General features: G+C 36.6%; 1 protein-coding gene across 3 annotated transcripts in view; it reads left to right on the top strand.

The window, feature by feature from the left end:
• The window catches only part of adamtsl3 (ADAMTS-like 3), a 391,526-nt gene that overhangs the window by 249,176 nt on the left and 127,299 nt on the right, over window positions 1-15,051 (top strand). For all 3 annotated transcript variants that reach the window (XM_003198899.7, XM_068222541.2, XM_068222542.2), the window contains exons 9-10: window positions 7,235-7,392; window positions 12,300-12,411. In XM_003198899.7, the coding sequence (XP_003198947.5) occupies window positions 7,235-7,392; window positions 12,300-12,411 (270 nt within the window). The remainder of the gene's footprint in view (window positions 1-7,234; window positions 7,393-12,299; window positions 12,412-15,051) is intronic.

Below are 15,051 nucleotides of genomic sequence, written 5' to 3'. Positions count from 1 at the left end.
CCCAAAAGCCACATCTGACTGACACACACACATATACACACTTCCGTTCTGAGGAAAACCACCAGTTTCCCAGTACAATCACTGATATCTAAACCCTATAACCTGGACTTTTTTTTTTCAGGATGCAAACTAAGCATTTAGTGGATGTTTGAGTGGTCAGATGTTTGGGTTTTGAATGATCTGAAGATTACTTGAAGCCATTAAATATCCCAAAAATAAAATCCAGAAATGTCTGCCTTACATGCATAGCTAGATGACTACTAAAATAAAAGCAAGCTAAACTAATAAGTAGGCATGGGCGATACTGGAATATTTGGAATCGATCCAATACCAAGGAAATACAGAGCCAGTATTGCAGACTTTGATACAGATACATGTCTTTTTTCTTTTTGTAAACATATCAAAAGTATTAAAAAGTGAAACAACAACAAACCCCACAACCCAAACACCCACAAAGGTCATAAGAACACCGAAGACCACTATCATAGACCATTTTGAAGGATGTAATCAAAAACAATGGTCCCAACGTATTTCCTGTTTTACATTTTTAATTTCTAAAGCTTCCAAGAATCAAAAAAGAGCCACATATTAATAAATAATGTTATGATGGCTTTTTTAACACTAAGTTAAAGAATTGCCTCTTGTTACAGTTATGAAATAGTTTGATAATAAGCAGGAAATGTTCATGGGCCAGTGACATGACCAGGTTGAAATGGTCTATAATCAAATAATATGGACTTGCATAGGACAGATAAAAAAAAAAAAAAAAAAAACTTCAAAGCTTTGTTTATTATTGTTGTTGTGGTGATATTTTTCCAAATCCATCAAATGAATAATAATAATAATAATATAATAATAATAATAATAATAATAATAATAATAATAATAATAATAATAATAATAATTAGTAGTAAAAGTAGTAGTATAATTCTTAATTTGCTGGATTTGCAAACATACAATAAACCACCAACTCATCCGAGAGGGTGATCGCTGCAGAGCCATTTGAGGAGAGCTGAGCTCCAGCGAGGGGGAGCATGAGCTGTCGCTCCTCCTTCTGTAAGCTGTTTTAATGCGTACACCAACCCCACCCCTAACCCTACCCCCAGTGACATCACTCGTAGAAGAAGTGCAAAAAAGGTGGAGCTCAAGCTTAAGCTCCCCCTCGCTGGAGCTCAGCTCTCCTCAAATGGCTCTGCAGCGAGCACCACTTGACTCATCCAGCATATGTTTTATTATTGTTATTATTATTATTATTATTATTATTATTATTATTATTATTATTATTATTATTATTTATTATTTATTATTTATTATTTATTATTTATTATTTATTATTCATTGATTCATTTATTAATTTATTTTTTGAATGATTGATCGGTTGGTCGGTTGACTGATTTATTAATTAATTTGTTTATTAATTGACTGATTTACTGACTGACTGACTGACTGATTAATTAAGTGATTGATTGATTGATTGATTGATTGATTGATTGATTGATTGATTGATTGATTGATTGATTGATTGATTGATTGATTGATTGATTGATTGATTGATAGATAGATTTTTTATTCATTCATTCAATCATTGCTTGATGTCAAGATTCATGCAAAGATGAATTAATTTGTTGATTCATATCAAGATTTATTCATTCATGCCAAGATTTATTCAAGTATTCAGAAAGTTAACTCCTAACCTTGTACAATATTATTTATTTGTTTTACATTATACTGTATTTAATTTTTTGTGCTTTAGTTATGTGTGGCATATTTTTATGATGAATGGGCTTTGCTGCCAACACAAATACAAGTTGACAAAATTATTACTGGAAATAAAACTTATTAATAATAATAATAATAATAATAATAATAATAATAATAATATTAATAAGATTAATAGTAGTGATGGTGATAATAATAATAATAATAATAATAATAATAATAATAATAATACTATTGTTGTTGTATGTTTGCAAATCCAGTAATCATAGTTTTACTACTGCTACTACTACTACTACTAATAATAATAATAATAACAACACCAATACTTATAATTTCACAAAATAATTATTCAAAATTATTATTTTTAATATTATTATTTGTATTATTATTATTATTATTATTATTATTATTATTATTATTAATATTATTATTATTATTATTATTATTATTATTATCATTATTATTATTATTATTATTATTAGGCGACGCAGTGGCATAGTACGTAGTGCTGTCGCCTCACAGCAAGAAGGTTGCTGGTTTGAGCCTCGGCTGGCTCAGCTGGCGCAAGGGCATCCTCTGCGTAAAACATATGCTGGATAAGTTGGCGGTTCATTCTGCTGTGGCGACCCCGGAATAATAAAGGGACTAAGCCGAAAAGAAAATGAATGAATTTTTATTGTCATTATTTTCAAAGATTATAACAATTTCACAATTATTACTGGAAGCTAATCTTTCCAAACTTTACTCCCTACTTATATTTTTATTTTTTTAATGAAAATTTTACACTTAAGTTTAGTGTAGATCTCCTGAGGCTAGTATCGATCTGATATCAACATTGCTATCAGTACTATTGATATTAGTATGTCAGGTCTAGTATATTAATACATTCATAATTATTAGTACCTGAACAACCCTATACTAATGAGGAATCTCAACAACATTATAATAATAACAGTAATGTTCTTCTTTTTTTTTTGATGAAAACTTGCAGTTAATTAAAGGTCATCCAAGATGTAGGTGTGCTTCAGTAGAAATTAAATAGCCTTTTTAGCAACCCAAGCTCATTTTGGAAACGTAGCCCCGTGGACGTTTCTGGAGGCCGCGATTTACGTGGCCGGAGGTACGTAAAGGCCGCGTTTGTTTTTTTTTGTGCAAACGCTGCGGGGCCGCTCCGCCCCTCCTCTTCGCGCCCGCCGGCCGACGGCTCGCCTCCGAGTGGAGGGCTTTCCCGACGCAATCAGTTTGTCCGCCTAGCTCACAGCGTTGCGTCGGCGGAGCGGAGGCCCCGGAGGAGGAGCCAGAGCCGGCCGCGGTGGACGACGACCGGGATCGAGTCCGGGGAATAGCGGGTTCCGGAAATCAGGTAAGACGAAAAACTGAAGCCGAAAAATAAGGGCGAGAACGCGGCGGGATCCGAAAACGCGGTCGAAATCGAAGACGAGGGCTTTTGGGTTTTTTTTTTTTTTTTTTTCGATCCGGCGGCTTTTCGCGCGAGAACGGCACGGGCGCGAACGCCGCGCGCTCCCGAGAGGTGCCCGCCCGAGACGCGAAAAAGCGCGCACAGCGGCCTCTCGCGGATCCGCGGAAAAAAAAAACGCTCGAATACGTACCTCCCGGGACGTAAATCACGGTCCGCAGAAACGTCCGCGGGGCTACGTTTCCAAAATGAGCCCGGGATGCTTTTTAGCTTGGTGATTCTTAAAGTCAACTTCTGGCACTAAAAAACAAACAAACAAACAAACAGGCAAAACTGATGACACAGTTAGGTCTAATGAAGTAAAAACTTCACATTGTGCAAGAAACTGAGCATTATTTGCAATATTATAATCTGTAATCCACTGGAATTCATTTGAACTTATTGAAACACCCGATTCTCTTGTTTATTTATGCAATCATGCAATTACGTACCATATATGCAATTAAGCAACTGATTAAAGCTTGCAATAATGATATGAAACACAAAGCTTTTACATGTTTGCAGCATATAAATTGAATAAACTTGTTTTTATGATTGCCACAGTTAATCGTTTCAAGTCATAAAGTATCAAATCACTGTAAGTTGTTCAAAATATTCAATGTGAACTCATCTTTCCATTGTTTGTTTGCAAATTGATACAGTCTTTTGGAAATAATTGCGGATCTTTCATGTAAATAGAGCAACAGAACAACATGTGTTAGCGGTAAGGGAAAATCAAACAATGGTCAAAGTGGCTGGAGAGCGTCTAGCCGCAGCTGAATATAATTATGTCTTCTTCTCCAAACAGCTCACAAAGAGATTCGGTTCCCACATTGTCGTTCTTTTGTTCTTGTGGGCGACTTCTGATTAAAATTGGCAGCTAACATTTATTTGCTCAGTCGGACAGTTTGTCTGAGGATTCTTCTGTGATGTGGTGGGTCACAGATTAGAAAAGATGTGTTGAGAACTTTAAAATATGTGTGTGGGAGATATTTTGGGTTATTCCAAATTTAGGATCGAGTTCATGTGAAAAACAGAGGTGAATGCAATCAGTTTAACTCTGAGTTAGATGGACGGACGGATGGATGGATGGATGGATGGATGGATGGATGGATGGATGGATGGATGGGTTTAAAAGGCAGATGGATTGATGGGTTAATGGTAAGTGAATGAAAGAAATGGTTAGATGAATGGATTTAAAAGGTGGATGGATGGATGGATGGATGGATGGATGGATGGATGGATGGATGGATGGATGGATGGATGGATGGATGGATGGATGGATGGTGAGTGAATGAAGGAAATATGGATGGATGAATGGCTTGAAGACTGGTAGATGGGCAGATAGAAAGACGGATGCATGGATGAATGTATGGATGGATGGATAGATGGATAGATGGATGGATGGATGGATGGATGGATGGATGATTGATGGATGGTGAGTGAATAAGATGGCTGGATGAATGGGTTAAAAGACTGGTAGATAGAAAGACGAATGGATGAATGGATGGATGGGTTAATGTTGAGTGAATAAAAGAAATGGTTAGATAGATGAATGATATTTAAAAGGTGGATGGATGATGGATGGATGGATGAATAGATGGATGAATGGTGAGTGAATAAAAGATAGATGGATGAATGTTTTAAAGACTGGTAGATGGGCAGATAGAAGAACAGATGGATGGAGGAATGGGTTAAAAAGACAGATCGGTGGACGGATGAATGGATGGATGAATGGGTTAAAAAACTGGTAGATGGGCAGATAGAAAAACTGTGGATGGATGGATGGACATATTGGATGGATTAATGCTGAGTGAATGAAAGATGGATGGAGGAATGGGTTCAAAAAGAAAGATGGATGGATGTTTGTATGGATTGCTGATGGGGAGTGAATAAAATACATTTATAGATGGCTAAATTGGTAAAATGGTTAATGGATGAATGGATGATGGATGGATAAATAGGTAGTGAATAAAATATGGCTCCATAATTGGTTAAAAACTTATGGATGGATAGATGGATGGGTTTAAAAGGCGGATGAATGGATGGATGGATGGATGGATAAATGGGTTAATGGTGAGTGAATGACAGAAAGGGTTAGATGGATGAATGGATTTAAAAGGCAGATGCGTTGATGGAAGGACGGATGAATGAATGAATGAAAACTGATTGGATGAATGGCCTAAAGGTAGATGGGCAGATAGAAAGACGATGGATGGATGGATGGATGGATGGATGGATGAATGGATGGATGGATGGATGGATGGATGGATGGATGGATGGATGGATGGATGGACGGACGGATGGATGGATGAATGGATGAAAGATGGCTGGATGAATGTATTAATAAACTGGTAGATGGGCAGATAGAAAGACTGATGGATGGATGGGTGGGTGGATGGATGGATAATCAGATGAATATAATGGAAGGGTTAATGGCAAGTGAATGAAAGATGGATGGATGAATGGGTTAAAATACTAATGGATAGATGAGTGAGTGAAGATAAGTGAATAAATTGGTCAAATGGATGATGGATGGATGGATCAATGGTGAGTGAATAAAATATGATTGGATTAATGGGTTTGAAAGACAGATGGATGGGCAGATACAAAGACTGATGGACGGGTGGATGGATGGATGATAGTGAGTGAATGAAAGAGATGGATAGATGGCTGGTGGATAATGGATGGACAGACAGACTGATAAATATAAATTTTAGATGAATGATGAGTGAATAAAATATGACTGGATTAATGGGTTTGAAAGACAGATGGATGGGCAGATACAAAGACTGATGGACGGGTGGATGGATGGATGATAGTGAGTGAATGAAAGAGATGGATAGATGGCTGGTGGATAATAGATGGACAGACAGACTGATAAATATAAATTTTAGATGAATGATGAGTGAATAAAATATGACTGGATTAATGGGTTTGAAAGACAGATGGATGGGCAGATACAAAGACTGATGGACGGTGGATGGATGGATGGATGGATGAATGGATGATAGTGAGTGAATGATAGAGATGGATAGATGGCTGAATCGATAAAATGGTTGATGGATGGATGGATAGATGGTGGTGAGTGAATGAAAGAAATGGTTAGATGTATGAATGGATTTAAAAAGTGGATGGATAGATGGATGGAGGAATGAATGGTGAGTGAATGAAAGATGGATGGATGAATGGCTTAAAGACTGGAAGATGGGCAAATAGAAAGACGGACAGTTGGACGGATGGAGGGTGAGTGAATGAAGGATGGATGGATGAATGGGTTAAAATACTGGTTGGTAGAAAGACGTGGATGGATGGATGGATGGATGGATGGATAGAGGGATGAATGGATGAATATAATGGATGGATTAATGGTGAGTGAATGAAAGATGGATGGAGGGATGGATGGATTCATGGACGATGGATGGATGGATGGATGGATGAATGGCGATTGGTGAGTGAATAAAATTCTGGATTAATGTGTTAAACAAACTGATGGATGGATGAGTCCGCATCAACGCTTGGCGGAGAGCTTGTCAGAAGCTCGGTGTTGACGCGATCATCACAGCCAATAAAATTTGATCACATCTGGCTATTTTTTGAGCTGAGGTATTTGCATAAAGTGATTTGATTGGCTGATACTTCCATTGGCACTTGAAAAATTGAGAAATTTCCAACTTCTGCAGCAAGCAACAATGATTCCACAATTCAGTTCGGCAGTGCTTAATGTCACCCATTCAAAGTGAATGGGAAGCGTTGACACCGTCACCCCTTTTGTGAGATGGATAGATCGCAAAGACAGATGATGGATGAATGAAGATGGATGACATCTCACCCTTTACACTTTAATATATAGAGTGACAGTCCAGTGAAAGCCAGTCTGTGTTTATATAGCAGTGTGAAGAGTTTCTCTCTCAGATTCTGCTGTTTACAGAGACGTGTGTGTGTGTGTGTGTGTGTGTGTGTGTGTGTGTGTTCAGGAATGTATGTTTGTCTGCTACCGGTGTTCATTTCCTTGACATCCTCACAGGATCCTCACAGTATATGTATGTGATGTTTCAGTGATTGAAGCCCATGGACAGAACAGCCGGAGAGAAGAGGTGCATTTCAGCTCTTCAGGATCTCACTCTCTGGGCAACAATACAGTGGAGTTTCAGAGAGGAGCAGAGCGCCAGACCCTCCGCTGCTACGGCCCGCTCACAGCAGACTTCACTGTGAAGGTCAGCAATGAAAGCACAATGACAGATCCTCACACATGCGGGAATAGAAGCAGCAGAAAATCATAGAAACAGGCTTTTTTTTTGTACGGTCTTCATTGACAGTGTTATTTAGTTCAATAGTTTGGGATACGGTTTTAAAGCACAGTGTGTTTAAGTTGTTATGTTGGATAAGATGTAATATTATGTGAGTTTCTGCGGGGTGAAAATAAGAGAAATCACAACTAATGGATATGTGAAACAAAATAATTAATTAAACAATGATATTAAAATGTAATTTAAATAACCGAATCAAACGAAAAACAAAATATAACAAAACAATCTAACTAAACCCCAACCCACTAAGCCAGGGGTGTCCAAACTCAGTCCTGGAGGGCTAGTGTCCTGCATAGTTTAGCTCTAACTTCCTTCAAAACACTTGGCTGGAAGTTTTATTATACCTAGAAAGAGCTTGATTAGCTGGTTCAGGTGTGTTTAATTGGGGTTGGAACTAAAATATGCAGGACACTGGCACTCTGGGATCCAGTTTAGGCACCCCTGCATTTAGCTTAAAAAAAAAAAAGTGTGTAGCACACAACATAATCGATATATCTATGCTCGACCTTTAAGGTTTCATGATAGTAACGTGCACGAGCATTTATCTAGATTATTTAAACTGAACCACAGTTAGTTGGATAACTTACTGTTATGGAACCAAATTAAGCGTGAATGTTTAGTTTCGGCTCACTGAAGGAATCAAAGGAAACAACAAAGGAATCACAATAACATGGAGCACCTGACATTCACACACACACACACACACACACACACACACACATTTATATATAGATATATTGAGTCTTTTCATTAGTTTTCTTTTTCCTGTAAATTATTAAATAAATACCGTACTGTGCCATTCATACCGAGGTATTATCGTACCGTGCAATTCTGATACCGTTACATCCCTAATATATATATATATATATATATATATATATATATATATATATATATATATATATATATATATATATACATATACATATATAAATAAATAAAAGTGTGTAGCACACAACATAATCGATATATCTATGCTCGACCTTTAAGGTTTCATGACAGTAACGTGCACGAGCATTTACCTAAATTATTTAAACTGAACTCCAATTAGTTGGATAACTTACTGTTATGGAACCAAATTAAGCGTGAATGTTTAGTTTCGGCTCACTGAAGGAATCAAAGGAAACAACAAAGGAATCAGGAATCACAATAACATGAAGCACCTGACACACACACACACTCACTCACACACACACACACACACACACACACACACACACACACACACACACACACACACACACACATATACACACATATATATATATATATATATATATATATATATATATATATATATATATATATATATATATATATATATATATATTAGGGATGTAACAATATTGTAATACCGTCATACCGCAAAAGTATTTTTTTTTGCAGGGGACATGCCCAGAGATCCCAGCTTTTACCAGATTATAGATATATGATAATTTTCCTTAAAAAACCCATCTCTATCTAAGTGAGTGAGTGATGAAATGTTGAATGTTATGAGTTTTCAACAATACTAAATTGAAACTTTATATATTTTTTTATGGTTTAATAGTTTTTTGTTATTAAAATTGAAAAATTTAAGTTCCTGTTTTGAAACTTACAGATAGATGGCTAATTTGTATGTCATTGATATGTTCAGTGCTAAGGTAAATAAACACTTTTGGCACTTTTTTGTGTCTTTTCATTAGTTTTGTTTTTCCTGTAAATTATTCAATAAATACTGTACCGTGCCATTCATACCGAGGTATTATAGTACCGTGAAATTCTGATACCGTTACATCCCTAATATATATATATATATATATATATATATATATATATATATATATATATATATATATATATATATATATATATATATATTAGTGCTGTCTAAATTAGTAAGTTAACGCATACGATTAATTTGAAATAATTAACGCGTTGAAAAAATGAATGCAGTTAAGGCAGTTGCAGGTTTTGTTTTTACTTTCTGTTGTAGTGGACTTGTTCAACATGCAAAGAAACATGGATAAGTCCAAGGATGCACTTTTTAAAGGCAAGTTTCAGTAAAAAAAAATTTATGTCGCATTACCAGGCTATCCAGAGCGATCATGCGTGTTGAATCTGTGTGTGTCAGGGGTTAAGTGAGCGACGTATCTGAGTAGGTGTGTGTGTGCGCGAGACGTACCTGAAGAGCAGTAGGGGTGAGTTGCGCGCAACGTACCTGAAGAGCGGTGGGGGCAGGGGAGGACTGGTCATCGGGAGCGACGGGACATTTCCCGGTGGCCTGACGGTCAATCTGGCCTGCCTCCGTGCTGTCGATTACCACACCTCGACATGCCATAGGCTGCTTTGCAGCTTGATGGACACCTCAAACCACGAATCAGGCGATCGTGATCACCATAAGGTCCAATCATTTCAGCGACGTACTGCCTGATTAGCTATTTGCATAGAACTTATGATACCTGCTACAACTTTAGTCAGGCAAAAACACAGAATGTAAACAGAAAGGATGAGCAGAGAGGGAGCGCATGAAAAGAAGAAAAGCCCTGGCCATAGAAGCAGGAAAATGCAGCAAAATCACAACTAGGTTTGCGACCAAGGGAGCAGGTTGTTCAGAATACAGCACATTTACAGTTGAAGTCGAAATTATTTGAAATGAAGTTGAAAAAATGAAGTTGAAATTATTAGCACCCCTAAATTATTAGCCCCCTGTTTAGTTTTTCCCTAATTTTTGTTGAACAGAGAGTAGATTTTTACAACACATTGCTAAACATCATAGTTTTAATAACTAATTTCTAATGACTCATTTCTTTATTTTATCTTTGCCATGATTAAAGTAAATAATATCTGACTAGATATTTTTCAAGACTCTTCTACACAGCTTAAATGACATTTAAAGGCTTAACTAGGTTAATTAGGTTAACCAGACGGGTAAGGGTAATTAGGCAAGTTCTTGTATAATGATGTTTTTTTTCTGTAGACTATCAAACAAAAATTATAGCTTAAAGGGGCTAATAATTTTGACCCTAAAATGGCTTTAAAAATATTAATAACTGCTTTTATTCTAGCCGAAAAAAATAATAATAAAAAATAAGACTTTCTCCAGAAGAAAAAATATTATCAGACCTACTGTAAAAAATTCCTTTTTCTGTTAAACAACATTTGGGAGATATTTAAAAAAGAAAAAAAATCAAAAGGGGGCTAATAATTCTGACTTATATAATGTATATAATCATTTGCCAGATTTCCAGCAGATTATAATTCATTTGCGGGCATCCGGGAGTCTCTGTGTATAATATAATATAATGTAATGTAATGTAATGTAATGTAATGTAATATAATATAATATAATATAATATAATATAATATAATATAATATAATATAATATAATATAATATAATATAATATAGGTCCGGTTTCCCCCACAAGTCCAAAGACATGTGGTATAGGTGAATTGGGTTAGCTAAATTCTTCCTAGTGTATGTATGTGAATAAGTGTGTATGTATGAGTGTGTTTCCCAGTGATGGGTTGCTGCTGGAAGGGCATCTGCTGCGTAAAACATTTGCTGGATAAGTTCTCGGTTCATTTATCTGTTGGCAACCACAGATTAATAAAGGGACTAAGCCGGAAAGAATATGAATGAGTGATATAATATAATATAATATAATATAATATAATATAATATAATATAATATAATATAATATAATATAATATAATATAATATAATATAATATAATATAATATAATATAATATAATATAATTTTAATTAAACCTGTATTCGGTAGTTTAATGCAAAAATCAGTTTAAAATTTCTTTGCAAGTTTAACGCGGCAGAGAGAATCAGTGTTTACTCTCCATATGAAACTGTCAACACAGCTCAGTGTGAGTGTAATCGTGTTAGTCTTTCTCTCCTCGCGACCTGGGCGTTCATGATTAGTCTTGACGTTATGGCTTTACAGTAATTGAACATGACTCATTACTCTGGTTAATTGCGACAGCATGCAAAACAGCGTTCAGCTAATCACCAGAGCTCCAGAAATCCTGCATATTCAGTGGCGGATCACACATGATTCATTTCACACGCAAATCATCACATGAGCATGGACTTGCAGCTTATGAGAAAATGTCCTGCTTATTAGAATCATCAAAATGTATTTGTTTTTTTTTTAAATATGAGCAACTTTAGATCTGATGATGATTGCATTTTGTGATGCGATTCGAACTTAAAGGTCCCATGAGATTAAAATAAAGTTTTTTTAGATGTTAATATCACTATTGTTAGTTTTTAGGATATCTATAAGCTAGTGTGCTCCAAAACACAGAGAAAATTTGCGTTTAGAAGATATAAAACTAATATAAACATGTAAAGCTTGTAGTTTGTCACGTCTGCCTAAATCGATCAGCAGTTTGATACACATCTCCTTATACTTCAGTCATACTACTAATCAAATGCTCTCTAGTATTTGACATGCCCCGCCCTTTCAAGACGCCTCTCATTGGTTTTCATTTGATGCATTTGAGCTCAATCACTCTCACTAGAAGAGCTGTGATAAAACAAAAGGCTATTGGCTGTTTTAAAAAAGGGGAGGAGCTACACTGTCTCACCCTCTCGTCATGTTTCGTGGAGAAAAAAAAAATGATAGGAAATACTGTGAACAATTCCTTTTTCTGTTAAACATTATTTGGGAAATATTTGAAAAAGGGAAAAAAATCACAAGAGGAACTGTAGTTTTGACTCTCAAATCCAGTTTTCACATCAAGAGCTCTAGAAGCGTGAGTGATCAGGTTCTATAAATTGTGTGTGTGTGTGTGTGTGTGTGTTTCTCCTCAGGTGAAGTATGCCGGTCCTAAAGACACAGTGATACAGTTCATGTTTTATCAGCCCATTCGCTACCAGTGGAGGGAGACTGACTTCTTCCCCTGCTCCGTCACCTGTGGAGGAGGTACCACTGACTGATTCTGTCCCTTCCCGTCCCCTTCCCTTCCCCTCCCTTCCTTTCTGTTTCATTGCGTTCCTTTCCATTTCTTTCCTTCCCTCTCCTTTTTTTTCCTTTTCCTTCCACTCTGTACCCTTCCCTTCTGTTCTGTTCAGTTTTATACCATTCCATTTTCTTTTGTTCCCTTACCTTCTGTTCTATTCCATTCTGTTCTATTCCATTCCCTTCCCTTTCATTCTATTCCATTCCCTTCCCTTTCCTTGCCTTCCCTTTCATTCAATTCCATTCCCTTCCCATCTGTTTTCTTCCGTTCAATTGCATTCCATTCCATTGCCTTCCTTTTTATTCCCTTCCCTACTGTTCCATTCTGTTCCCTTCCACTCCATTCCCCTCCCTTTCCTTTCCTTTCCTTTCCTTTCCTTTCCTTTCCTTTTCTTTCCTTTCCTTTCCTTTCATTCCCTTCCCTTCCCTTGCTTTCCGTTTTATTCTATTCCCTTCCCCTCCCTTTCGTTTTGTTTCATTCCGTTCTATTCTGTTCTGTTTTATTCTGCTTTATTCTGTTCTGTTTTATTCTGTTCTATTCTGTTCTGTTTTATTCTGTTCTATTCTGTTCTGTTCCATTTTATTCTATTCTATTCTATTCTATTCTATTCTATTCTATTCTATTCTATTCTATTCTATTCTATTCTATTCTATTCTATTCTATTCTATTCTATTCTATTCTATTCTGTCCTGTCCTGTCCTGTTCTATTCTGCTCTACTCTGCTCTTTTCTGTTCTATTCTATTCTATTCTATTCTATTCTATTCTATTCTATTCTATTCTATTCTATTCTATTCTATTCTATTCTATTCTGTACTGTCCTGTCCTGTCCTGTCCTGTCCTGTCCTGTCCTGTCCTGTCCCGTCCTGTCCTGTTCTTTTCTGCTCTACTCTGCTCTTTTCTGTTCTGTTCTTGTAACGAGGAGACTGACAAGAAGGGATCCATTATGCAGTATTTATTGATCAGGCTCTCATTCACGCACACAATATGCACTAACGTGCAAACACACAACAGCAACAGTCTATGATGGATAAAGACTGGCGATGAACAGACACAGAGAGTTTTACCAGGCATAGGTCGAGGGCAGGCTGCAAGTATCAGAGTCCGTGTATCAGGCGTGGGTCGTGGGCAGGCAGCGAATATCAGAGTCCGTATCTCAGGCGTGGGTCGTGGGCAGGCAGAAGGCGAAGCAGAGTCAGAAACAGGCTGGAGTAATGCACGAGGAATCAGGCAGGAATAACGCTCAGAAATGCTGGCCCGGGCTAAACAAGACTTCGCACTGACTGAGCGTTTGGAGCTGGCTTATAAAGGCTACGTGGGTCGTTAGCTAGATTCAGTTCAGGTGTGCAGGATCAGTGTAAGTGGATGATGAAATGCTTAGAAGTCCGGAGATGGTGGCCTCTGCTGGCCAGCGAGGGGAATGACTGGGACCGAGTCGGTGACAGTTCTGTTCTGTTCTATTCTATTCTGTCCTTTTCTGTTTTGTTCTATTCTGCTCTGCTCTGCTCTGCTCTTTTCTATTATGTTCTGTTCTGTTCTGTTCTGTTCTGTTCTGTTCTATTCTATTCTATTCTATTCTATTCTATTCTGTCCTGTCCTGTCCTGTCCTGTCCTGTTCTATTCTGCTCTACTCTGCTCTTTTCTGTTCTGTTCTGTTCTGTTCTGTTCTGTTCTGTTCTATTCTATTCTGTCCTGTTCTGTTTTGTTTTGCTCTGCTCTTTTCTATTTTGTTCTGTTCTGTTCTGTTCTGTTCTGTTCTATTCTATTCTATTCTATTCTATTCTATTCTATTCTATTCTATTCTATTCTATTCTATTCTATTCTATTCTTTTCTATTCTATTTTATTCTATTCTATTCTGTTCTGTTCTGTTCTGTTCTGTTCTATTCTGTTCTATTCTATTCTATTCTATTCTGTTCTGTTCTGTTCTGTTCTGTTCTGTTCTATTCTATTCTATTCTATTCTATTCTATTCTATTCTATTCTATTCTATCCTGTCCTGTCCTGTCCTGTCCTGTTCTATTCTGCTCTGCTCTGCTCTTTTTTATTCTGTTCTGTTCTGTTCTGTTCTGTTCTGTTCTGTTCTGTTCTGTGCTGTGCTGTGCTGTGCTGTGCTGTGCTGTGCTGTGCTGTGCTGTCCTGTCCTGTCCTGTTCTGTTCTATTCTATTTTGCTCTGCTCTGCTCTGCTCTGTTCTGTTCTGTTTTATTCTATTCTATTCTATTCTATTCTATTCTATTCTATTCTATTCTATTCTATTCTATTCTATTCTATTCTATTCTATTCTATTCTATTCCACTCTGCTCTTTTCTATTTTATTCTATTTTATTCTATTCTATTCTGCTCTGCTCTTTTCTGTTATATTCTATGATATTCTTCTCTGCTCTATTCTATTCGGCTCTGTTCTGTTTTGTTCTATTCTATTCTATTCTATTCTATTCTATTCTATTCTATTCTATTCTATTCTATTCTATTCTATTCTATTCTATTCTATTCTGCTCTTTTCTGTTCTATTTTATACTGCTCTGCTCTGCTCTGCTCTGCTCTTTTCTGTTCTGTTCTATTCTATTCTGATCTGATCTGATCTGCTCTTTTCTATTCTATTCTA

This window comes from Danio rerio, chromosome 7, assembly GCF_049306965.1.
Source record: "Danio rerio strain Tuebingen ecotype United States chromosome 7, GRCz12tu, whole genome shotgun sequence".
In the NCBI taxonomy this organism is placed as follows: Eukaryota; Metazoa; Chordata; class Actinopteri; order Cypriniformes; family Danionidae; genus Danio; species Danio rerio.
Note: the sequence above shows the minus strand (reverse complement) of the source record. Positions and strands in the feature narration are given on the sequence as shown.